The sequence below is a fragment of the Hippichthys cyanospilos genome, chromosome 16 (assembly GCF_059441005.1).
Source record: "Hippichthys cyanospilos isolate Australia breed blue-spotted pipefish chromosome 16, RoL_Hcya_1.0, whole genome shotgun sequence".
NCBI lineage: Eukaryota > Metazoa > Chordata > Actinopteri > Syngnathiformes > Syngnathidae > Hippichthys > Hippichthys cyanospilos.
This window is the reverse complement of record NC_142384.1, coordinates 3,239,122-3,261,932: the sequence shown is the minus strand read 5'-3', so window position 1 is coordinate 3,261,932 and position 22,811 is coordinate 3,239,122. Positions and strand designations below refer to the sequence as shown.

The window sequence follows — 22,811 nt, the reverse complement described above, 5'->3', positions numbered from 1 at the left end:
TACGTTTCCTGTCATGTCCATATTTTTAACTTTTAAACAACCCAGTCGCTCTTGTGAGAGAAAACAGTAAAACAGAAAAAAAAATCAATTGGGATTCAGGAAACTGTTTTGCCACAGTAGCGACACAGTGAATATCTCAACCACGCTATTCCAATTTACCTCCATAATTGGCTGTCTGTACAGAGCAAAAGTGACCATATCTCAGGGTTTCCCACTGTCAGCCTGTCAGGTTATAATTAGAGTGGGAAGGCAGTCCGTTTCTTCAATTAAGTAATAGTACAAAACGATGGACTGCCCTCTTTTTGTAAAGCAGGCTAAAAGGAAGTGCACTATTAGCCCCCAAACACTGCACCCCCAAAATAAACAAGAAGATACTGTGCAGTGAACAGAATTTAGAGAATCAGACTCAACTATTATTGTTCTCAAAATTGCTGTTCAATCAGCCTATTTCTGTTAGCTAAGAATTTGCCAACACAAAGTGATTAATAACCTAAATACAGTAGATTACGTTAATTCACGTATACGTTAACTCTTCTTTATGTCACATGAACAAGTCAATTTCCCAAAATGTAGATTTTTGATGAACAGTGTTTATTTTGGGCGGCACAGTAGTGGCGGAATGTTTACCATGACTACCTTCCAGTTCAAAGGTCTTAGCTTCAATTCTAGCTCGCCTAGGCCTTTGTCTGTGATGTTTGCATGTTCTCCCCATGCCCACACAGGTTTTATCTGGACACTCCGGGTCCTCCTATATTCCAAAAGCATGCATGGAAGGTATATTGGACTCTTTAAATTGTCCTTAGATGTGATTGTGAATCTGAAAAACCTCACATTGAAAAAAAAAGAAATAAAGAAATTGCCCAATAAGCATTCATTTTCATACTTACATCAATTTCTTGTATAACATATTTTACTTTGCTTCATCCCTCTTTCATCTTTATTACTTTTATCCTGTCTTCAACGTCAAATAATGTTATTTCGGTAACCTCGCTGCAGACTCTTAGTGGAACAGATTTTCTGCAACGCATAACTTCTGGACCAGCGGAAAACATGGTGGACCACTATTCCTTTGAGAGGTTTACTGTTACACCTTTATTATTTGGCTTTAAAGGACTGCCCTGACCTAAATACCATAAACAACTCCTGACAAGCAACATAGGGAGAGATGAGGACTCTGTTTAACAATGCTTGGAAGAATGTAGATCATTTGAATCTACTGGTATTCTCTACGTTTGTTATAGAGTGGTGTTGTATTTATGCTGTAGACTCCATTAACTGCCACCTAGAGTATGGGAGAATTTCGTCTGACTGCGGGGAAAATTTGCGTCAAGCAAAAAACAAGCAAGACTTTTGCTGCAGGCTTGTTTTCACTATGGTAAATTTCAATGCTAGGCAAATTCAAAGAAAAACATTTTGTATTATGCAACAGTGGTATTTTTATATTTTACTTACATGCCAGCTTGCCCACAAACGGGACAATAGTGTTTTGCATTGATGTTTACTGTGGTCTTTCACTTTTTATCTTTCATCGTTTCATTCACACTTTCCACCAACAATTTACACTGTAGAACCAATAAACATAAAAGTGACATCAGCTATGGCTAACATTGTACAATTTCAGATAAAAACACATAAGTAACATACCACTTTGGGCTGTCGCATCTATCATTAGAGTTGTTAGCGCGTTGTTCTCAATTTAGCAAAGACATCGCACAGGAAGTACTTCACACGACCCCAAACTAAAATAAATGCTGATAATCCAAAAAATAAATAGTATTACTCCTGTGGACTTGTAAATGATCACTGAAAATGTAAAATAAAAACGTCCAAATTAAACATCCTAAAAAGATGTCTCTCTCTGCACTCATCACCAACACATCACCACTATCTCAAAGCAAATAAGTGAACTGCCTTCATTTTGTCAACTGCTACAATTATGATTAGTTAAAGTGTTAAGGACCGTTTTTTAAAATATTTTTTTTTACATGATATATTTGGATTATTACGTACTAATGTAATTCTAATATGTAATTGATACAGTTTCTGATGCATTTTATTAATTTAATAATATTAATTTAAAGGGTTTAGGAACATTCCTGGGGACTTGGAATGGATTAGGCTACTTACATGTAAAAAGTCGCTCTACATACGATAAATTCACATTAAAAAAAATTACTTCTGGAATGAATTATTTTCATAAGTAGAAGTACCACTGTACTGACACCAGGGGATGAGAAAAAATGAACTACAAACAAAACAAACACAAATCCAGAACATGAAAGGACAAAACAATGACCAACATAAAACAAGAACATGAAATGAGCAACATTTGTACACACACATGTTTCATGTTCTCCTCTATGCTACTTAGGTCCAAAGGGGTTATGATAAAGTATTCCCTCTTATCCTCCATGCATGCCAAGAAGATTTAAGAAAAAAAAAAATCAGTGATCTAATTATTTTCAAAGTGGCGGCTTGTTGAGTCAGCTCTGCAAGAAACCAGTCATATTCTGCTCCATTTAAACATCTCCTTTGTTAGAATAAGCAAAACAAAAAAAGGAAAGTATAAAATATGCACAGCTCGTCATCAACTGTCGGGGCTGGAAGGCGAGTAGCAAACCCTTTGAGGTAGGTTGTTGGGGATTTATGGACCCCTCGCTCCACAAATCTCTCAGTGTACTGGGTATAACTGGAACGCTAAGGAGCAGAGCCCTCAAAAACATCACAGAAGCTGCATTAAGGTGGCTTTGGATCCAGAAAGAAGGTCCACGGGGACAAGAAAATGCCAACTGTAGTGGGGTGGCTTAAAGAGTGTGTATAATGTTGAAAGACCCAAAAACTCGATGACACCACGTTGCATTACGGAAGTTGAGTTCTATGTTAATAGCCTAAGAAAGAAAAAAAATCATGTCCAAACAAAACGTCAATCACTGCTGGCAAGTATGTGCTCTCAATTTTATGTGACACATCTAATCTAGTGAGTCACTGACTTGAGGCAGGGTGCATTTCTCTAATTGCAGTGCCATTCCTATATAGCTGCAGAACAGGCTGTGTTTTTATTGTTTGGATGAATACGCTTGAGCTTGCCTGTATTACATCAGAAATTTAGTTTAGAACAAACTGTTGAAAAAGTAAAGACACTATTCCTAAGTTACAGGCTGAGCTAATATAACGCAATGTATTGATTGATTAGAGGATTTCAGTTCAATATTGGTACAAGGACTATAAAAAGGAACACTCTGAAGGACGTAAGCGAAACCACGAGGGGTCATTTGTAGACCTTTGCGTGCATTTTCATGCAAATGAGTGAGAAACATAGCGTTTCTTTCTGAAATAATCATTTGAAACCTTAGGATTGACTTTACCGCTGGCTGTGTTTGACCCTTGAAAGTGTATTTCAATCAAAAGAGACAAATATAAAAACAAAAAGCGGGGTTGGTTTTAATAGAAAATATTTTGGCATAAATTGTTGCTTACGGCAAAACTGGAATAAGATCTTGTGCTTGGGAAGAAGTGCCTTGAACTAGAACCTTGGGACTGCTGGAGAAAAGATTGACTTTCAAAGTACGGCTGGGATGCCCTCCCGCAAAGCGCAGAGCCTCCAACAGGTCTATGACACAAACTGATTTTTTAGCACACATTCGATTCTCAAATTTCTGCAGAAAAGTGGGAAAGCAGTGGTGTGATTTTAGATTTGCTGTATTTTGTGCACACATAAAAAAGACTTGAATTTTTAAAAACCTGTGTTTGTAACAGATAAAGCAACATTTCAAGATTTGGAAGGTTCTCATATGTATAATCGGCCTAACTCAAATATTGAGAGAACACTACGCCTGTAAGTTCTACTCGTTCTGCTGGGAGACTTCAATTCTCACTCGGGCAAAGACGGTAAGAGACCTGGAGGGGCTTTATTAGGAGAAATGCCCCCCCCTAATCTGAACTAGTTGCGTTTTGTTATTGGATTTCTGCGCTTGTCATGGATTGTCCATAATGAACACCATGTTCAAACATAAGGGTGCCCATGTGTGTATTTGGCAACAGGAGACCTTTGGCCAAAGTTTGATGATCAACTTCATCATGTCATCGGACTTGGACATGTTTTGGACACTCAAGTGAAGATAGGGCAGAACTGTCAACTGGTGGTGTGTTGAATTCATCCGATGGTGGGAGAAATTGCCGGTCAGACCCGGCAAACCCAAACGTATTTCGAGAGTCTGCTGGGAACGTCTAGCAGAGTCTCATGTCGGAAGGACTATCAACTCCCACCTCCTGCAGAATTTCTCTCATGTCCTGGAGGAGGCGAAGAATTTTGCGTACGAGTGGGCCATGTTCCAAGCCTCCATTGGCAGGCAGCTGATTGAAGTTGAGGCCCTGAGGTTTTCAGTGCCTGTCATGGCGGCAATCCCTGAATCCGCTGGTGAATGCGAACATTAAGTGATACAGTTTAAGAAGGAGTCCTACTGGCCCTGTTTAGATTGTGGGTTCGGGCTGGGAGGCAGGTATCAACTGGCCAAATGCAGTCTGGCTTTGGCAGTCACTGAGGCAAAGACTCGCGTGTGGGAAGAGTTTGCTAAGGCAATGGAAAACGACTTCCGGACACCTACAAGGAAAGTCTGGTCCACATTCAGCACCTTAGGAGTCGGAAACAGGTCACCATTAACACAGTTTGCACAGGAAATGGGCCTGGCCCTGAAACAGTGGACCAGCTCTGCACCCTCAGCAGGATCTTTGAGTGTCCATGGGAGTTTGCAAAATAAGTCTACATGTGTTTACTGGGCTTGGAGAAGGCGTACGAGGTGCCGAACCTCCTGATCTGGGCTGTTTGGTCCCTGTACCACCGATGCCAGAGTTTGGGCTGCAATGCGGGCAGTAAGTCATATTCATTTCCAATGAAGATTGGACACAGCCAAGGCTTTCCTTTGTCACTGATTTTATTCTTTAGCTTCATGGACAGAATTTTTAGTGGCATCAGCCGTTTGATGGTCTCAGCATTGCATCTTTGCTTTACGCAGATGATGTGGTGCTGTTGGCTTATTCAGTCCTTGATCTCCAACTCTCAATATATGTTTCTTATGGTTTTATAGCTCAGTGGTGAAATGCATGTACATGTATGAGAGTGACTGAGCTATAAAGGCAAATGTGGGTATATTATAAGATGAAGCATAATATTGCAAGTGCATAACTGCAGGCGAGTAGCTACCTTTCATCTATTCATTCAACTGTCGACAAGCTCGCTTTTTTTTCTCTTCCACCTCCACCCTTTGGGCACATCTTTATTTTGCACCCACACAGGCACATAAACCTATAACCAAGCCTGTAAAGCCATTGGCAGCTTTCTTATCCACACAAACACATTTCCCTTTAGTCAATAATGTCCAATTACAATAAAGAAAGAAATATTGCTTTGACTTAAAAAAACAAAACAAAAACATAACATGAATCCCATATACTTTGTGAGCAACTAACAGGTTTCACATGTAACCTTTAAAATATGTACACATGATTAAAAAAAAAGTGCTAGGATACTGCTGCTGCTAGCATATTTAATGATGCATTTCCTAACCCAACAAAACCAAATCACAATGTGAAACTCATCAAAATAAATTTATTGCACAGACCAAAAACCATACACATTTTAATGTGGTTACCATCACTACTATTATAGTGTAGGATAGTAATGGCCTCGGCAGGCTTTTATTTTGAAGTTCCTCCCGGACGTTCTTTCTCCTGATAATGGGCTTCTTGATCTTAATCAGCTGAGAGGTAAACAAATATGTAACTTTGTTTTTGTTTTTTGTTTTTTTTGATCGCCGTTCATTTCTTCGGCTGACTTTTGACTTTACTTGCGATGTCATACTGGCACTCCACTGTTTGAAGATAAGAATGTATATTATTTCCACAATTAATACAAAGTGGAAAACAAAACTGTCAATGGGTGACGAGAAAACCCCCCATGCTAAATTAACTAGGTGTAGCGTTAAAAAGGAGATTTAGGCAATCCATTTTGCTTGACATATTCTCACATCTCGTTTATCCTGAATTATTGCAATCCCATTACTTCACTGCTTAGTTATATTTTACTTTAGTTTTTAGTTTACTCTAAAATGTCAATGATGAAATGGTGTTCCTTGTAAAGGCTAAAATTTAGATGCTAAATGGTCGATTTTCAACTTCATAATGATGTTAACTAGTACTAGTACTAGTACTGGATAGTGTTTCATTTCGTACCATTGTCAGAAATCGCACAAACATGCTTGCACGTCTGTGTTACTGCAGCGTTTTGGCTTTGCACTCATTCCCCTCGCCGCTGCATGACAGAGTTAAGAGAAGTAGGGCGGAGGGGCGAAGCAAGAAATTGTGTGCGTGCAAATCAGCTCACAGGAGCTTAAACAAAATGCATCTGATGTCAAGACACTTTTGGGGAACTGATGACAGAAAGGGTCCTTTTAAAATATTGAGCAATCAGGGGGAAAATGGGCTTTCGTAGAAAGGGGCACTTTTCTACTTTTCCCCCCATCTACAGCAAAATAAGCTGGAGCACCACTAGTTTTCTCTGCACTAAAGACGGGACTATAGTGTGTGTGTGTGTGTATATATATATATATATATATATATATATATATATATATATATATATTATATATATATAAAATCAAAACACTGAGCTGCATAACAAGCTGCATATAACTTTGCATAACAAGGCGGCTCAGTGGAGCAGTGGTTAGCACATCCGCCTTTTTATCAAGACAGTTCAATTTCAGTTTCCAACTTCGGGGTCCTCTACAGCAAGGGTTATCAAACTTTTAGGAAACAGGGACCGCAAATTTTCCAATGACCCCATTTGCAAATGTTTGTGAACAAAACAAAACAAAAAATGATAATTTCAACCAAACATAAGTGCACTTTTTATTCACCAACAGGATTAAATTTTACAGGTATATTAGTTCATTTTCAACCATGCTGAAATTTACAAAATTAAATTTGCAAATTGCACACCTCATAACAAACTGGGTGAATTTCAAACAGGTTGCTGCCAAACATTTAGTGACTAAATAATCAAGGTCTTTGATTACTGATGGATTACATGGGTCTCTTTAACAAATTTCAAAATGATTACTTTTACTCAAAATATATATTTTAAAATGTATGTTAAAATGTATGTTAATTCATAACCCAAATTATTTCACGGACCCCCTGTAGTCAGGCCACCGACCCCTAGAGGTCCGCGGACCCACTTTGACGCCCTCTGCTCTACAGGCCTTGGAAACCATCAGCACTTTCAAAGTCAAAGTCAAGTTTATTGTCAATTTCTTCACATGTGCTTAACATACAAAGGAATCGAAATTGCGTTTCTCACTATCCTCTGCGTTTTACATGTACTTTTGCAACCTCTGACTGGTTCAGATGTTAAGAGATTAGTTGCATTATGCCAGCCAGCCAGCCGAAGGCATACACGACTGTACCGGAAAGACTTTTTCAATGGGAAATTTTCACAAAAAACTTGGAAAGTATACAAATCACTCAGACATAACTTGTGGCTGGCTGGCTGACTGTTTATTTACCAGTATAAAGGTATTTTTCGCCACTTTCACAGCGGCACCAACTACCTGCACTACTATCAAAAGCTGATGGAATTTGTAAATTTAGAAGCATATCTGGCGTGTGAGATATATCTGATTTATTGTTTTAAATACTCACTGTATACTATTATAGTAAGATTAACAAAGATGCTGAACGGTTAAACTGTTGTAAAGTGATTTTGGAGTTGAACTTGAATCTGAGTCACAGATAGTGTAGTGGTTACATAGTGTGTGTTCACTTCTTACTCATCAGTGATGTGAAAGTGATTGCAAAAAGCCTAGAATGACAAAAAGCTGAGAGTTTAGTCTTTTTTTTTACTCATCACATTTTCTACTGAGTCAAGCACATTCACCTTTTTGGTGTGTGTAGGGTCATTGAAGGCCTATGTCTGGAGGCCTATCACCGATGTGATACATGTGGTATGAAGTTCAACACTTTATTTATTTGCCTTCAGGCAACTTCTCTGATTTACAGCATGTGAAAAAGTCTGTTTAATTTAGCTTTGTTTTTAATTGGTGTAAACCCAAACATTTTCTTTACAAAAATATGATTGTTATATTTGGAACCACTTTCATATTTAAATCGCATTTAGGCAAAATACATTTAACAGCAAAATTGATCCCTTTCTATCCATCTCAGTGGACAGCCATTTTGCCATTTGCTGTTGGCTATTAAGGACATCACAGTTGATCAGAATTCATCTAACTGACAATCACGGCTCAGTTTGTGATTATCACATGATCAAACTCAGGAAAAAGGTGAGCTGTGATCATTGCCTGAGCCTGCTTGTGGCAAAATGGCATCCCCCTGTGATGAAAAGAAATGAATTGATTCTGCTGCTTAATTCATATTCCACCAAGTTAAGCTTAATCAGAATGCTGTGTTTAACCCCTGGGTATCTGGGGATTTTTCACTAGCCTGGCCTTATTATCACTCAACTTCGGCTGATTTTGAAAGGGCCATAACATTGTCAGATATAAATATAGTTTTACTTCCAACCCTCTCAAACCTCAAAACTTTCAGTGGCATCAGCCTTATCCATACATATGTATACATATTTGCATATATATTCCTGTTTTGCTTCATAGAATTTTCATTTTGTGAGAAAGAAAAATCGTTAACAACTATTCAATGCCGCAGATTTCATGACAGGAATATGCAGATATAATGTTTTGCGTCAAGCTTTTTTGCAACATTTAGTTATTGGTTCAAAGTCTTTTGTCAACTACAAGTCCCACACTGCAATGCAATAACTTTGCATCATGGGAGTAAGGCTAAGCCACTAATTGAAGTTATTTAAAGTCTTGCACATGTCATAAGTTGTCTGCTAGCACCCTCTCTGTGTTTTTTTTAGGTTAGAGTTAATGCAAAGATTAATGCAAAAAAATAGGGGGAAATGCATGATAAAACATCAGGTTTTCAATATGTCCAAAATTGACATTGTTTCCAAATTTTATTGGCTGTAAATGAGCCTGACATGGGCTAAATTTGACATCTATATGGTGTACCTCTTGACCTCCTGTTTAAAAACATTTAAAAGGGATGGCAGTGTAGCATAGTGTGTGTGTGTGTGTGTGTGTTTTTTTTTCATATGCTTTTCCTTTGATATCATACATCAAAAAGCCAGAGTTGGGTCCAAATTTTCCCAAGGGATTGTATGAGTTGAGGGCAAATAGAAAATGTTATTGTGAAGAAACCTTTGGGGTTGACTCCCCCATTAAGTTGAAACCGCTGTCATGCAGACCTGCACCGATTGACCAATCCGGGTTTTGAGATGGACCACTTCTTCTGCAGCACTTTTATTAGGATGAACTCACTAGGCCAGACTGTGGTCAAACTTACCCGATGGCCTCACCTGCTGTCAAGGCATCGTTGTACTAGACACTTCCTGCCTAATAGGGCACAATGTGTTATTTTTAACACTCAGCATCTAGCAAGACCTGTTGAGCCTGCAAGGGTCTCCTCCCACCTGCGCTCCTTTCTGAAGGTTTCTTATTTTCCCCAGTTGGGATTTTGAAGTTTTTCCTTCCCATTGTGGGAGCTTTGTTCAGAGGATGCTGTTGTGTATTTATGATGTTCTATATGACTTATTTTTCACCTGTGAATCCCTTTGTGACTGCAGTGATTCAGGGCTATACAAATAAACTTAACCTGACTTGACAACAAAAACAAAAAGTGATCATCTGTCCATCCATTGATCAGTCCATAATGTACACAGATGCAGATTAACATTTGAGGATGTAGACCCTCCACTGGCCAATGACTAAATTATAAATAAATGTTAAATTTGAACAATTATTTTACCAATTGTGACTCATTTGAATGTTTATTTATAACATTGAAAAACATCATGAGAGCTCTCGTGATTGACACCAAAGTAGAAAACTTTGAAATTGTTTATGATGACATTTGCTTTTGATAACTTCTCAAAAACACACTTCTTTGTTTTCAATGTGCAGCTGATTACAATTGCATTGACATATCATATTCATGTGGGAATTTGAAACTATATTTTCCAGACTAAAATACATTTAAAAAAAATGTATTCACCCAGCAAATGAGTGAAGGAAAGAGAGGGATGGACTTGTGTCAGGGCTGCAGTCAGCATCCTTGATCGCCTCCAGTAAAATGTCAAAGAACTTCAATTCATCAAGAGAATGAGAGAAAAATCAGCATTTTTTTGTGGCAACAAATGCACACAGCTGAAATCTAACATGTACAGTGCATTCGCATACACACACATACACACGCACTTATACACGTGCAAACACAATTTTCTGCTTCCCTCACGCTCCAGCAATCGCAGTCACATTGACTGCTGGCTTGCAAACACGCATTCACTCACTCTCTCTCTGTCTTGCACACACACACACACACACACTCACACGAACTGAGTCAGTCTCTCGCTCTCTCTCTCGCTCCCCCTCTCTCTTTGCCATCACTCGTCCCGCCTTCTCATGAGCAGAAAGCACTTGGTACTCCAGCGTACGGGACTGGCTGCCGTTTCCCTTGAAGCTTCATCTTTCAGCTCACTCCCAATAAGTCACAGCTTTTCTTTTTCTCTTGTTTCTTGCTCATTCTTCACACCCCCTCCTCTCCCTTACTGTTGAGATCAGGGTTTGTGTGTTGTTGGGGTCGAGGGGGTCGCGTTGTGTTCATCTTGAGGAGGGAACATGCAGCATCCTGGAGGAACATGTGTGGCGTTACCAAACGTGGATGCCTGTCCTCAGTTGTCCTGCGCTGCCCTCACCTTTATGTATTTACAGCAGGTGAGTGTGTGTATTGTATGCATGCTGCTCTCTGCCGCTGCTGAGGATGGAAATTAGAATGAAACACATTAACTGTACACATGAGTTTCGCTAAGCAATATAACTGAAACGGGATTGCAGCAGTGTGATACTGCTATGCTTAGCGTTGTAATGCACTCTGAGAAACATTACTTTATTTTGTGACTGTAAGAAATGTGTAAAAACAAGTCATACCCGTCTCTAATTTGCAAGGTGGAGTTTAGAAATGTTATTTCCCTCGAAAGGTTCTCAGCATTCTCCGATGCTTGCTTATAGTGTAATGAAAAAAAAATCTAAAGGTTAATTTTTATATTAAGAGTGTGCCGTGAGTCTTTTGTTTTCTCAATCAAGTTTAAGCTTCTTAGTTAAGGACGGTGTGATGAGACAAGTAAAAGAAAAGCTGGAATTAAAGCAAATGGTCTGGTTGCTGATAGACAGAACGAGCTTGTTCTTTCATGATCTCCAGTTTATTTATTTATTTTTCTGGAAGAGAATTTCATTTACTGGATCTGCCGGGAACACTTTGTTTGTGTTAATACACTACTTATATTGTTAAAATATAGAAAACCCATTGTGTCCATTATGATTGTTGTTTTATGAATCATTTAAATCAATGTCAATTCATTGTTTTCTTTTCTTTTAAATTTCACTGTATCTTATCATTTTGTTTTAAATATGCATTCATTTTTTCAATCTCATCAGCCAAATCATACTTGAGTTTTTACAATAAAAATACATTTAGAAATTAGAACACATTTTCATGCGTCTTTTGTTTACTTTTCTGTTGGTATGTTGGTATCTCTTACTCTTTTCGTTCAAGCCAAATGTGTTTGTGCATAAAATAAGTTATTTTACATGCAGCATAATTAAATTGAAGATAGTGTGGAATGTAAACATGGTCATTACTGAGGAATGCCATTTTTATGCTCCTGAAAGGCCTCACCACAACTAAGGCTGCAAATCAATCTATGCTATAATGAGTCCCAGTAGATGGTGCTATACGGTTTAGCAACCATCACTCCGTGTGGTGATAAATCATCTCCAGTCTCAAAAGATTTAACTGCTCGCACTGACTTGAATTAAGGTCTGTGTATCTTTTTGTGCTATCTTTAATATTGTAGAACATAAGCACCATAAATCACATACTTTTAACATGACATGATATTATTGAAGTCATGAAATTATTACTATGATTCTGAGGAATGTTGCATTCATTTCAATATACTGTAGTGAGAAGATCTACAAACAGAAGGAGAGAGGTGGTGGTTTGTAAAGAAAACAAGAAATGGTTAGTTGATTGTTGATGGTTATATAAGAAATTAAGACGCATCATATAACTTGGAATACTTATTTTACTGCGATTGGTTTGCACAGATGTTTGTTTGCTGCAAAGATTATTGAAAAAAGATCATTTCCCTGTCATGTAGTGGAGTATTCACGAATAGTTGTATGCAGAAGCTGTCAAATTATGACACAATATTGCAACAACATTAACAAAAAAAAAGTTAAACATGGAGAGCGGTGATGGGCTATTCATTCCATATTTTTCCTCTTGGAAAAATTACATTTCGACAGAGCTTTTCTGCTAGAAGGCATAATGGAGGCCTAGGTGAAAGGCTACTGCAGAATCTATTAGTCACAGAGAATTTATTGACAAAAATACAGTCACCTGTTTGCTAGACAGCTGGCAAACACCCCACTGAGATATACAAGTCTTATGAGTGATGAGGCCTAGCCGTGCAGGCAGCACGTTTGAGAAAAAACACCTTTCTATTCAGCTGTCCTGTCCGCCCTGTTAATCCACTTATTTTTCTTTGCGACTACTTAACACACATTAATTGAATTCAATATGTCTTCAAACATACCCATTAAATGTGACGCTAAGCAACCAATCAAAGTGTGCTCACACCTCAGACTGCGCACCACATTCACTTTGTAATTTTTTAAACTGATTGATGATGATAAACAATATCTTGCACTAAAAATTTTGCACTACATGATATTCTGCACTACATTATTAGCACCATTGTCTCTGTTTGTTCTTTATTGCTATTTATTGCTATTTATTTATTGCTCGATTGTGGAACGTAGTCTGCTACTCGGAAGAATTTCATTGTGTGGCACAACTATACATACGACAATAAATCTCTTGAATCTTGAACATACATATATATATATATATATATATATATATATATATATATATATATATATATATATATATATATATATATATATACTTATATATATATATATATATATATACTTATATATATATATATATATATATATATTATATACACACGCATACACAAAACAAATTGTTTGTGTACTCATTTTTACTCAAATAGCAGTACATTAAACCACCTACTAATGTTTATTTCATAGCTGTTTGAATTTATTCAAATTGGTATTACCAACATTATTTGTTATTGTTAGTCCACTAATATGCAAAACAACCTATATAACATATAATTAAAGTGTACCAATGGTGCTGAGAAAAATAATATTTGTTTGATCAAGAAAAACTGCAATCAAATCTATCTTTGGTTTCCTAGGTTGAATTAACGCAAGCTTATAGAAGCTGAGGAAACCTATTTGTCAAGAAAACATACACACGTAGTTGATACATCACAAAATTCTCAGCACCACAAGTATATTTTAATTTATATATTCACTTTTCATTTTAATCTTAACTCCTTCACAAGAAAAATAAAATGAATGGTAAGCTAAGCACAGTTCTTGATTAATGTTAATACAATTTAACATATAGAATGTTTGTTTGTGTACCATGGCCAAAAAAATGCAAATCATTTGCTATAATGTATTAAAAAATAAAATAAAATATCAATTGAGGCAGCCAAATTACACATGTCAAGTATAGCAGGGCTGTGCATGGGAAGGTACAGTGACTTGGATTAAGAAGTATTTTACACTAATTAGTTCTTTCAACAGTGCAATTCTACTTAGCTTTTGGCTTTGACATGTGGGCTCTAATTTTATGAACAGTATAAATCCAGCGAGGCGCACAGATTTTTACAGATGAGCGCAGCCCAGCGGATCTGAGAACGGGAGGTCTGCGTCGCTGTGGGACTGGACTTCAATCTGCCAAGTTGGCAAATACGTGCCTTGAGCTATTACAATAATCAGGATCCACCAGCATTTGCGCTCTGCTGCAAATGTTTTTTCTACAAAAATATAGACAAATGAGTTCATATCCGCTTTTACATTGTGTTCCAGTTATTACTTGAAAAGAAGCACCTTCTGCCATCGTAGAATTCACGCAAACACAAAACGGAGCAGAATTTAGAATGCTCCTCTTGCAGGCAGATTATCAGTAAAGGTAGCACTAAATCTTGTGAATGCTGCAAGATTTTACAAGCTGCCAAAATCTAAAAACATATACTAACCTTATAGCAGATTTTGTTAGCAAAACACTTGTTTGTCATCACAAAAAAAAGAAACAACACAAAACTTTATGTTGTCATTGTGCTTCCAAAATTAGTTGGTGTGCTCATGCAATGAATTCTCTGACCCAGTTTCCTACCACACTGGCAATGTGGGAAATTTTGCCCGTGCATTAAAAGCATAAAATTGGGGGATGACCGAGCCTCGGCCTGAAGTAGAGGAATAATTTAGCTGCACCTTGGGATGAAATCACGCCTGACAAACTCACAATTTTTTTGAAGCTTTTGTCATACAACTTTGTCATTTATCCAATTCTTTTATCTAGCGCTGTCATGAGATATTGCAGGCTGTGAAAGCATGCCTGACTGAGAGTCAGAGCATTTGTTTTCAGGTTGCAATGTTTATGTATTTTAATTTGTGCTAATATGCTCGCATTTTATGCTGGGGTGTGTACATACAGCATGCATTTCTAAGAGTGCCTCTTTGCTGTTTCTTGATGCAATATACATTAGTTATAGTTGCATAAGGTTATAGAAGTTCGATAGGGCATTGGTTCTCAATGCAGGGTCGGCGTACCATCCGGGGGCCGTGACCTGACTGCAGGGGTCTGTGAAATAATTGGGGTTAGTCTTACAAAATATATGTATATATATATATATATATATATATATATATATATATATATATATATATATATATATATATATATATATTCTTAGTTTCATGTCATTTCATATTAAATTTTAAACATATTCATTACGCTTCAAAAAAGCAATTAATTCAACCACTTTAACACATTCAATCCCAGTGATGTATTTTCACGTCTTTTAAATTGTGACAGTCAATCCTGGATACTTAAGTATCAATTTAATACTCAAGTACCTGGTCTTCAATATCCTTAATGTACTTAAGTATTGATTGTGCAGACTTAAAAAAATGTGAAAATATATCCCTGGTATTGAAATGATTTGATATATTTTAAAAATGTAATTGTTTTGAAATATGTCTGCAATTGCTTGGTAACAAACGCTATGAAGCCAGCAAAGCTAAAGTGGTGTTTTATTTTAGAATGCTGTTTTTGACTAAATTATTGGAAACTGACCTCGTTTGTTATAAGGAGGCATGCAATTTCCAATTTTTATGTGAACAAAAAGGGCACTTATACATTCAAAAAATTAAGTTAAGTAAATTTTAAAAAGGCCACTCAGATCTGCCTAATACAAAACGACTTCCAGTTCCCAAAAGATTGCTTAACCTTCTTTCTGCCATGCTGTCGCATATTAATACCAAAATAAATACAAAAAGTTTAGCTTCTAAATTAATCGACAATTGTGAAAATAAAAGACATTTTTGCCGAATACACGTTTTGTTTTATGATTTTAAAGAAATATTTTCAGTTTTAGTTTTGACTCATTGGATTTATAGCCTAAATTGGGAATAACCCATAATTTGGCTATGTAACATTTGACACAATCATGTTAGGGAATTTGGACTTCATTCTGGAAGTCAAAATAACACATAAAGCATTGACACAATTTTGACGGGGGATTATAATACAAAATAAAATGATATTGGACAATTGAATTTCTATTTTAAATGTTTAAGACATTGAATTTAATTCAATCATTTTAATTTATCTGACTGTGAAATATTGTACTTGTAACTGCGAGCGTGTGAGAGAGGACAGACATTATGCTCACAAAGTCAGTGTCGATAATATATTTTTATGTGGGAGGAGTTAACACGCATATACACAGCACACAATCTACTACTTAAACGTAGGTTCTATTCTATTAGTAGGCAAAATTATAAGTACGGTATAGAGATTTATTGTGAGAAACCATTTCTAACTTATTGGATAGTCCCTTTGATTTCAGTCCTAAATCTAAATCTTTGCTTAAAATTTTTGGTACATTTTGCATAAATCACAAATTAGTTTGAGGTTTGGATTACTTTTTTCCCCATTTTTTTTTCTGTTTAATGTTATTTCTATCTGTAAGCAAAGATGAAATTTAATTTAAAATTGACCGTAGTTTAATGAGATCTGCTGGTGGCACCAGGAAGCCTCCAAGGACCACGTTGACTAGCTTGCAGGCCTTTTTTAAAAATAGCTCAGCAGTGATGGGATGTTGATTTCGAGGAATGTTGTAAAATTGACCAATTGAGCAAATATTTTATGCTGTCGCATATAAAATGTTTTTATTTCTTCAATATTGTGAGATATCGTTAACATGTGTGTTTACATACATGATTATCATTAACAATAAAACATGAAAGTAATGTCAGCAAATGTATTATTCCAGACTTGTGTCAAACTGATAGCCCTTCACATTCATCAGTATCCAAAAATTAACACTCAGTTAATTAATAGTTAAATATTAATAGTTTAATAATAGTAAGCAGGATTTCATTAGCAAAAGGAAGCATTGGTGCAGAAATAGTTGACTGCGGCTGGGGCTATTTTGATGCTGCGTGATAAAGTTGTTGTCTGTCCATCTGAAAGCCGTCAGGCTGAAAGGATTAAAATGTGCCTTTTTATTTGCTTTGAACATGTTTGATCCTACTTCTAACAAGACCTGCCACTTTCATTCTTTTCTATTTTTAAAACTAACATGTTCTATTTATAAAATTACAGGAGAGATTTTTAAGAATTTTCATCCGTTATTGCAGGGTCTTCTGCATGCAGCACTTATCAAATGGGTTCATCATTTTTTAAAATTAACCTAGTTGGTCAAAAGCTTCATACTACCTGGCAACTTGTACAAGTTATTGCAAAATATGAATTGCACCACGAAAGACACATGAATCACCGTGTTCTCATGGCCAACTTTAAAATCTGAAAGACCATGTAAACACATCTTGAAGCACATTAACAGTAGCTGATAGAAAGAATGATTTTTTTACAGGTCACATTTTTAATCTACTGATATTGCCTGGTTGTTTCTTGACAAGCCTTAAAACCTCTTTGAATAAATGTTTGCTCCAATTTACATTTGCTGGCACTAGATTAAAGAATGACACTATACGACGCCTCCTCTGTCATATAAGACGCCAGACCGGAATTGCAGTGGAGCGTTAAATGTAAGGAGTAATATGCAGGGGTGGGGGCTAGCGTCTGCACACAGGAAGATGAAATTGCTTGAAAGGAAATTGTTTTTTTACATTACGAAACATTGTGGTATTGTAAAGCAGATTTATTGATTTTTGTATGCAACGATAGGTATTGTAATCTTCTACAATCTCTCTTTGTACATAGTGAATCTTGAGTTGCATGTGTTAAGTAAAATATATGCATATAGACCAAGCCCAGGGGATGCTCTATAATATATTTATTGCCATCCCCCTTGCCTCGTCCAGACATGGGTTACAACGAAAGAAATGTTGATCTTAAAAAAGTACAGTGTATTGCAATCTGCTTTGGCCAGTTGAGCAGTGTGTGTGTGTGTGTGTGTGTGTGTGTGTGTGTGTGTGTATGTACGTGTGTGCAATTAGATTTAGAAATAGCGGTAATAGAAGCAGCCGTACAAGGTACAAGGTTTAATACAACCTCGAGTTGAGGATGATCATATCGTCCTTCGTGCAACGCAGTTTGACAACCCTTACTTTTTTACCATCTTTTCTCAATTCAGAATGTTTAGGGATCAGATCATTGTTAATTGATGGCCAATACTTTTTGTTGAAAAATGTATTCAGCTGTATATGTAACGTATTTTTGTTTCAAATTTAGATTTTTTGTTTTTTTTCAGCAAACAGCTGAACTCAAAAATGCCCATCCTTTTTTCCAGGACGATCTGGGTTTCCAAAATATAGCTATATATAAACAATAGATGAGCAAATTAAATTGTAATTTCTCCGTCTCGTCATTGAGGTGCAAATTTTGCAAATTATTATGATTAAGTTAAAGTGTTAAAAAACTCTGTCTAACTTGAACAATGCAATGCTAATGGTTAAATAAATTTGCCATTTCAAGTTAATAAATGTATTCTGGGGATAGAAGGATTCTGCCTGACAGCAGCTAATTTGTGACGTCATGGCATGGAGAGTGGATGTGTGGAAGGAGGTGAACCCAAAAATGCAGGAAGGCAGGAAGGCAGAAAAAAACTGAGGTTTAATAATGAGCTGAAAAAGTAACAACTGGAACAAATCAATACAGTACAAACAAAAACTCAAAACTGGAAGTAACTTACAAAAAACAGCAAAGGTGGACCACCGAAACTTCTTGGAGAGAACTCATATAAAGGGAACCGTCAACTAGGAGCAGGAGGACTATCGCGCAGCATGACACCAAGACAATAACCCGGCAGCTAGCCAGCAAGAGCTCAACTGGAACTTAAATACACAAACAAATTAGGGAAACACTAAACAGCTGGACAATCATGAACGGCAGGGGAACTTGATTGGTTGACACACATGGGCGGGTAACATTGACAGGTGGACAAAATCATACGCAGGGGAGAAACACAACCTGAACCTAAAACTGAGGCCTTGTCTACATGTTGCTGGGTTTCTTGCAAACGGGCAGTAAAAGTCTCTGTTTTGCCCTACTCGCTATATGTGGCGGGGCTTATTTTTCGATCACAATCGAATGTTTCAAAATCTACGGCCAAAGGGGAGATTTGCTCAAGCCTCTGGTTTCGTGGTTGCGTGTGACCAGCTTCAACAGAGATTTGCAACATCGCACTACTCCTTTTCCGCATTACTGCCACCTAGCGACTTGGCATGCTTGTACACAAATTTGAAACTGCACTATGCGGTTTCATTTAGACGGGACTTTTTTAAATAACGACGAGGGGGAGTCTATGTGGATTTAAATTAGCCGCTTACATGTAGACAAGGCCTTAATGGAACTGAAACTTAACAAAAAGAAACCCACAATAAAACAAAACTGTCAGAATGTGACATAATTATTGCAATTTATTGATGGGAAAATTAAACTTTACAATGCTTCATGAACCAGTTGTTGTATAATATGACTCCTCTAGATGGCACTCTTTATTCAATGTTAGGCAGAATGCACAGTGACTTGCCATTTCTTAAACCTCTTACTTTAAAGGTGCATTGCGTAGAATTAACAATTATTGTTTATGGTGTTCCGTGAATGTAGCATCCAAACTACGGTGTCTCAGAGAGACCATATTTTGGAAGCGTAAGCCAAATGAGCGAGAGAGCCAGCAAATACAATTCGCCATTGGTTTCAGTACAAGTCGACCTCACGTATGTCAACCCCCCTACCCCACTTTTTTTTTTTTATGCAGTTTGGTTGAATTTTACAAAAATACATCAAAGTCCACTGGAGAAAAAACAAATATTCATGCAGCCTCATTGTTGACAACAAAAAGGCAATAGGTGGCGCTCAACGAAAGTGAGGTTTTGTGATGTTCTGTGCAAACGCTCTAATATGGATGCATACTATCAAATTAGAGATATATACAAATTAAATTAGATCAAATCAAATTAGAGATATATACAATCATTTTAAGCATTGCACATGACAACTCGGCTTTTATTCGACTTTTACCTTGAGAAATCCTGTAGTTACAGTACACTTCCAGGGACATAAACTAAGTCCATCAAGTGCCATCAGGGTGAGTCTGGATCACTGAAGCATCTCGAGGCTTCATCTCCCGCCCTTAATACATAACTCAATCGGGCAGAATCCTTGTACCTCTAAAATCACTTTAAAGTCTAACTAATCACACTAATGTATTTCTAAATTGATTTTTAAACGGATGGGTTTTCACTATATATATTTTATTGCAATCATACACATCTCTTGTTTTTACATTCAATATGATCAAGTTTTGCACTATTGAACACCCTTGTCAAAATGAACATTATGCTGCCATTCAGCTCATCTGACGAGTTGATCCCTAAAATAACCTTAAAACATACAAAGCGTGCACTGCAAGAATGGCCTCAAAATTTCTTGTCACATAATGAAACTCATTGTGCACATTGTGTGACGGTTTCATTCAAAAAAGTGCTTTTTAAATGAAGATTAATTTATAACCACTGAAGTGGAAACAGGCATGAAGCGTTGAAAAAATGTGAATGATGGTAAGGGTTTTAGCTGCTTTTTTTCGGGAGTCTGCAGAGTCCAGATACCTCAGACAAACTATTCCACAGATTAGGTGCTGCCAACTGGAAAGCGCAATCTCGTAAGACATGTCCAAGAGACACTTAGAAGATTCTGTTTAGCGGACCTAAGAGCTCAGCTTGTGCTGGTGGAGTGCAGGGTTTTTATTATAATATAGGGAGCCCAGTCACGAGATGCTCAGTAGCTATAGATTTGTTTGTCTTTACCTTAATTCTAAATCCAAAGCATTTCGCACGTGCTGGAGTAAGAAGCAGGCTTTCGATACAATATAAAATGACATGTTACTCTTTAATATTTCATTTAAAATGCTTATGTTTCGAGTGGAATTAGATAGCTAATTCCATACATCACATTAAATATTACTCACTGACTTTACCTTTCACTGCACTTGCTCATTCCTCTCTCTACTCCACAGCAGTCATACACAGGCAATTGGTGTGTTCATGTAACGACACGCTAGCACCGCACGGTTGACTGGAGTGTAAGATGGAAAGAGCGAGAGAGAGAGAGGGAATAGGATGAGCGACGGGGAAAGGATGAAGAAAGGGGATTAGAAAAGAGAGAATACAGAAGTAGGCCAAAGGCAACTAACTTCAATCTTCTTTGTTCAAAACTACATTTCAACACACCGCTTAAAAGACAGTGGCACAGATCACAAGGTTGCACCTTCAGCTTCAGTTTTGGTGTAATTTAGCATAAACTCAACTAATGTATTCATTTGTATTCTTAAATCAAAGATAGAATGAAACAAACAAACAAACAAAAAATTACATAAATGGCTCTGAATCCTACCATTTCTAACACATTTACAAAGAAAACAGCTGCCTTACAGGTGTAATGAATTGTGTATTTAGTCTGTGGTGCTGAATAGACAGCTCCTATCAAAGAAACGCGAGGGAATGAAAAATAAAAGCTATTTTCCAAAATACTATGAATGCCACAATCAACCTGATTAAATTAACATGCTTACTAAACTATATTCCACATTGACATTTTATGGCTATTTTAAATGTCGCAATTCCCCAAAACATAAGTCACACCTGTGTACAGTATAAGTATATAGTATATAGTATAAGATGTACAGTCAATTTTGGGGTAAAATTCTGGAATTTTCTATGTTAAAATGTATAAGACACACCAACAATTTGGTAACAATGTAAAGACAATAGCAAAGCACAATAAATCTCGTCTTTTGTAAACGCATTTGTTGCGCATTAAGCTAAGGATGTTTCTGATTTCCCACATTGGGTGCGGTCAATGAACGCCTCACCAGTGTAATGTTGAATGTGCTCGAAGCTGTTGTTTTTCCTTTTCCTCGTGACGCGGTTTGTGTTCATTTTACAATAAATACCCAAAGTTAAACAGCATCCGTGTTTCACCAAGTGTATGATTGTATATGTGCCAAAAGACCCTCAATTAAAAAAGGAGTCTTATGAAATGCCTTTTCGCGTCCTCTAAGCGGAACACTCGGCTGCTTACTTTGCCACTCTTCAATGAATGAGCAGGAGACATCAAACTTTTACATGAACCTCTCAGTTTTAGTAATATTCATGTGTGTGAACAAGGATATACTTGGATGTTGGTTTAGTCTGCTCGCTTCTTTTATTGAAAATGTAGTTGTAACAACATCAGCTAATGCGTGCTGCTGTTAGCTGCAACAGGCACTTGCTGCTAACTAATGTCCCCCTCTAGCTCATAATTATTTTAAGTAAGACTACGGCCTTCTATAAAAATGCACACCTGTGCCTCAAAACGCAGTTTATGTGGCTAACGGATTAAAAAAAAAAAAAACTTTCAAGTTACCATTTATAAGGTGCACCCATAAATTTGGCCTTCATTTTTGAAACAACTCGTGAAAACTGGTGGCAACTCGACTAAAATGATCATTCAGTGATGTTTGGTCACATTGCTCAGCAGGCAGCTATTTAGAATGTCATATTGGAGAAGCTCAAACAACTGATATGACTCAACTTATATAACATTTTGCAGAAGTCATCCACAGCTTGAATGCTAATTGTCTTTAATTTCTCATGGCAACAGTTTCCTAAGGCCCACTGCACACTTGTGTGGCACAAAATGGCATAAATGGAGCACACAATTTGCACATTGAAATTTGTCTTTGTGCCGCCAAGCAGACTGTATCTGAGTGCGCCACTAAGATTTTGCACACATATATTCAGCTAATATGGAACTATTTGGTTGGGAAATTGAAATCCTCTATGCTAATGGTTCTCAAACTGCACGGGGTCCGTGAAATCATTTGGGTGTTTTGGCACTGATTTAGTTTATCTTTTAACAGTTACAGATTTGTGGCTTGTTGGGCTTAGTCTTTGATTTTTGGCGCCACCTCTGAACTTTGTTGATAGTGCCTCTTGTGGTGGGGAAGGACTTGGAGCAGTTGCTGTTGGCGCACATGTGTTTTTCCTTCTCTTTGTGAG

At 37.1% G+C, this 22,811-nt stretch overlaps 1 protein-coding gene across 7 annotated transcripts in view; it reads left to right on the top strand.

The window, feature by feature from the left end:
* rbfox1 (RNA binding fox-1 homolog 1) overlaps positions 1 to 22,811 on the top strand; it is a 275,153-nt gene that overhangs the window by 128,349 nt on the left and 123,993 nt on the right. For 5 of the 7 annotated variants that reach the window (XM_088437954.1, XM_088437960.1, XM_088437957.1 and 2 more), the window contains exon 1: positions 10,566 to 10,850. The exons of the other annotated variants lie outside the window; for them this stretch is intronic. In XM_088437954.1, the coding sequence (XP_088294080.1) occupies positions 10,755 to 10,850 (96 nt within the window). In that variant the 5' untranslated portion in view covers positions 10,566 to 10,754. Of the gene's footprint in view, positions 1 to 10,565; positions 10,851 to 22,811 lie in introns of those variants that run through there. 7 annotated transcript variants of the gene reach the window in all.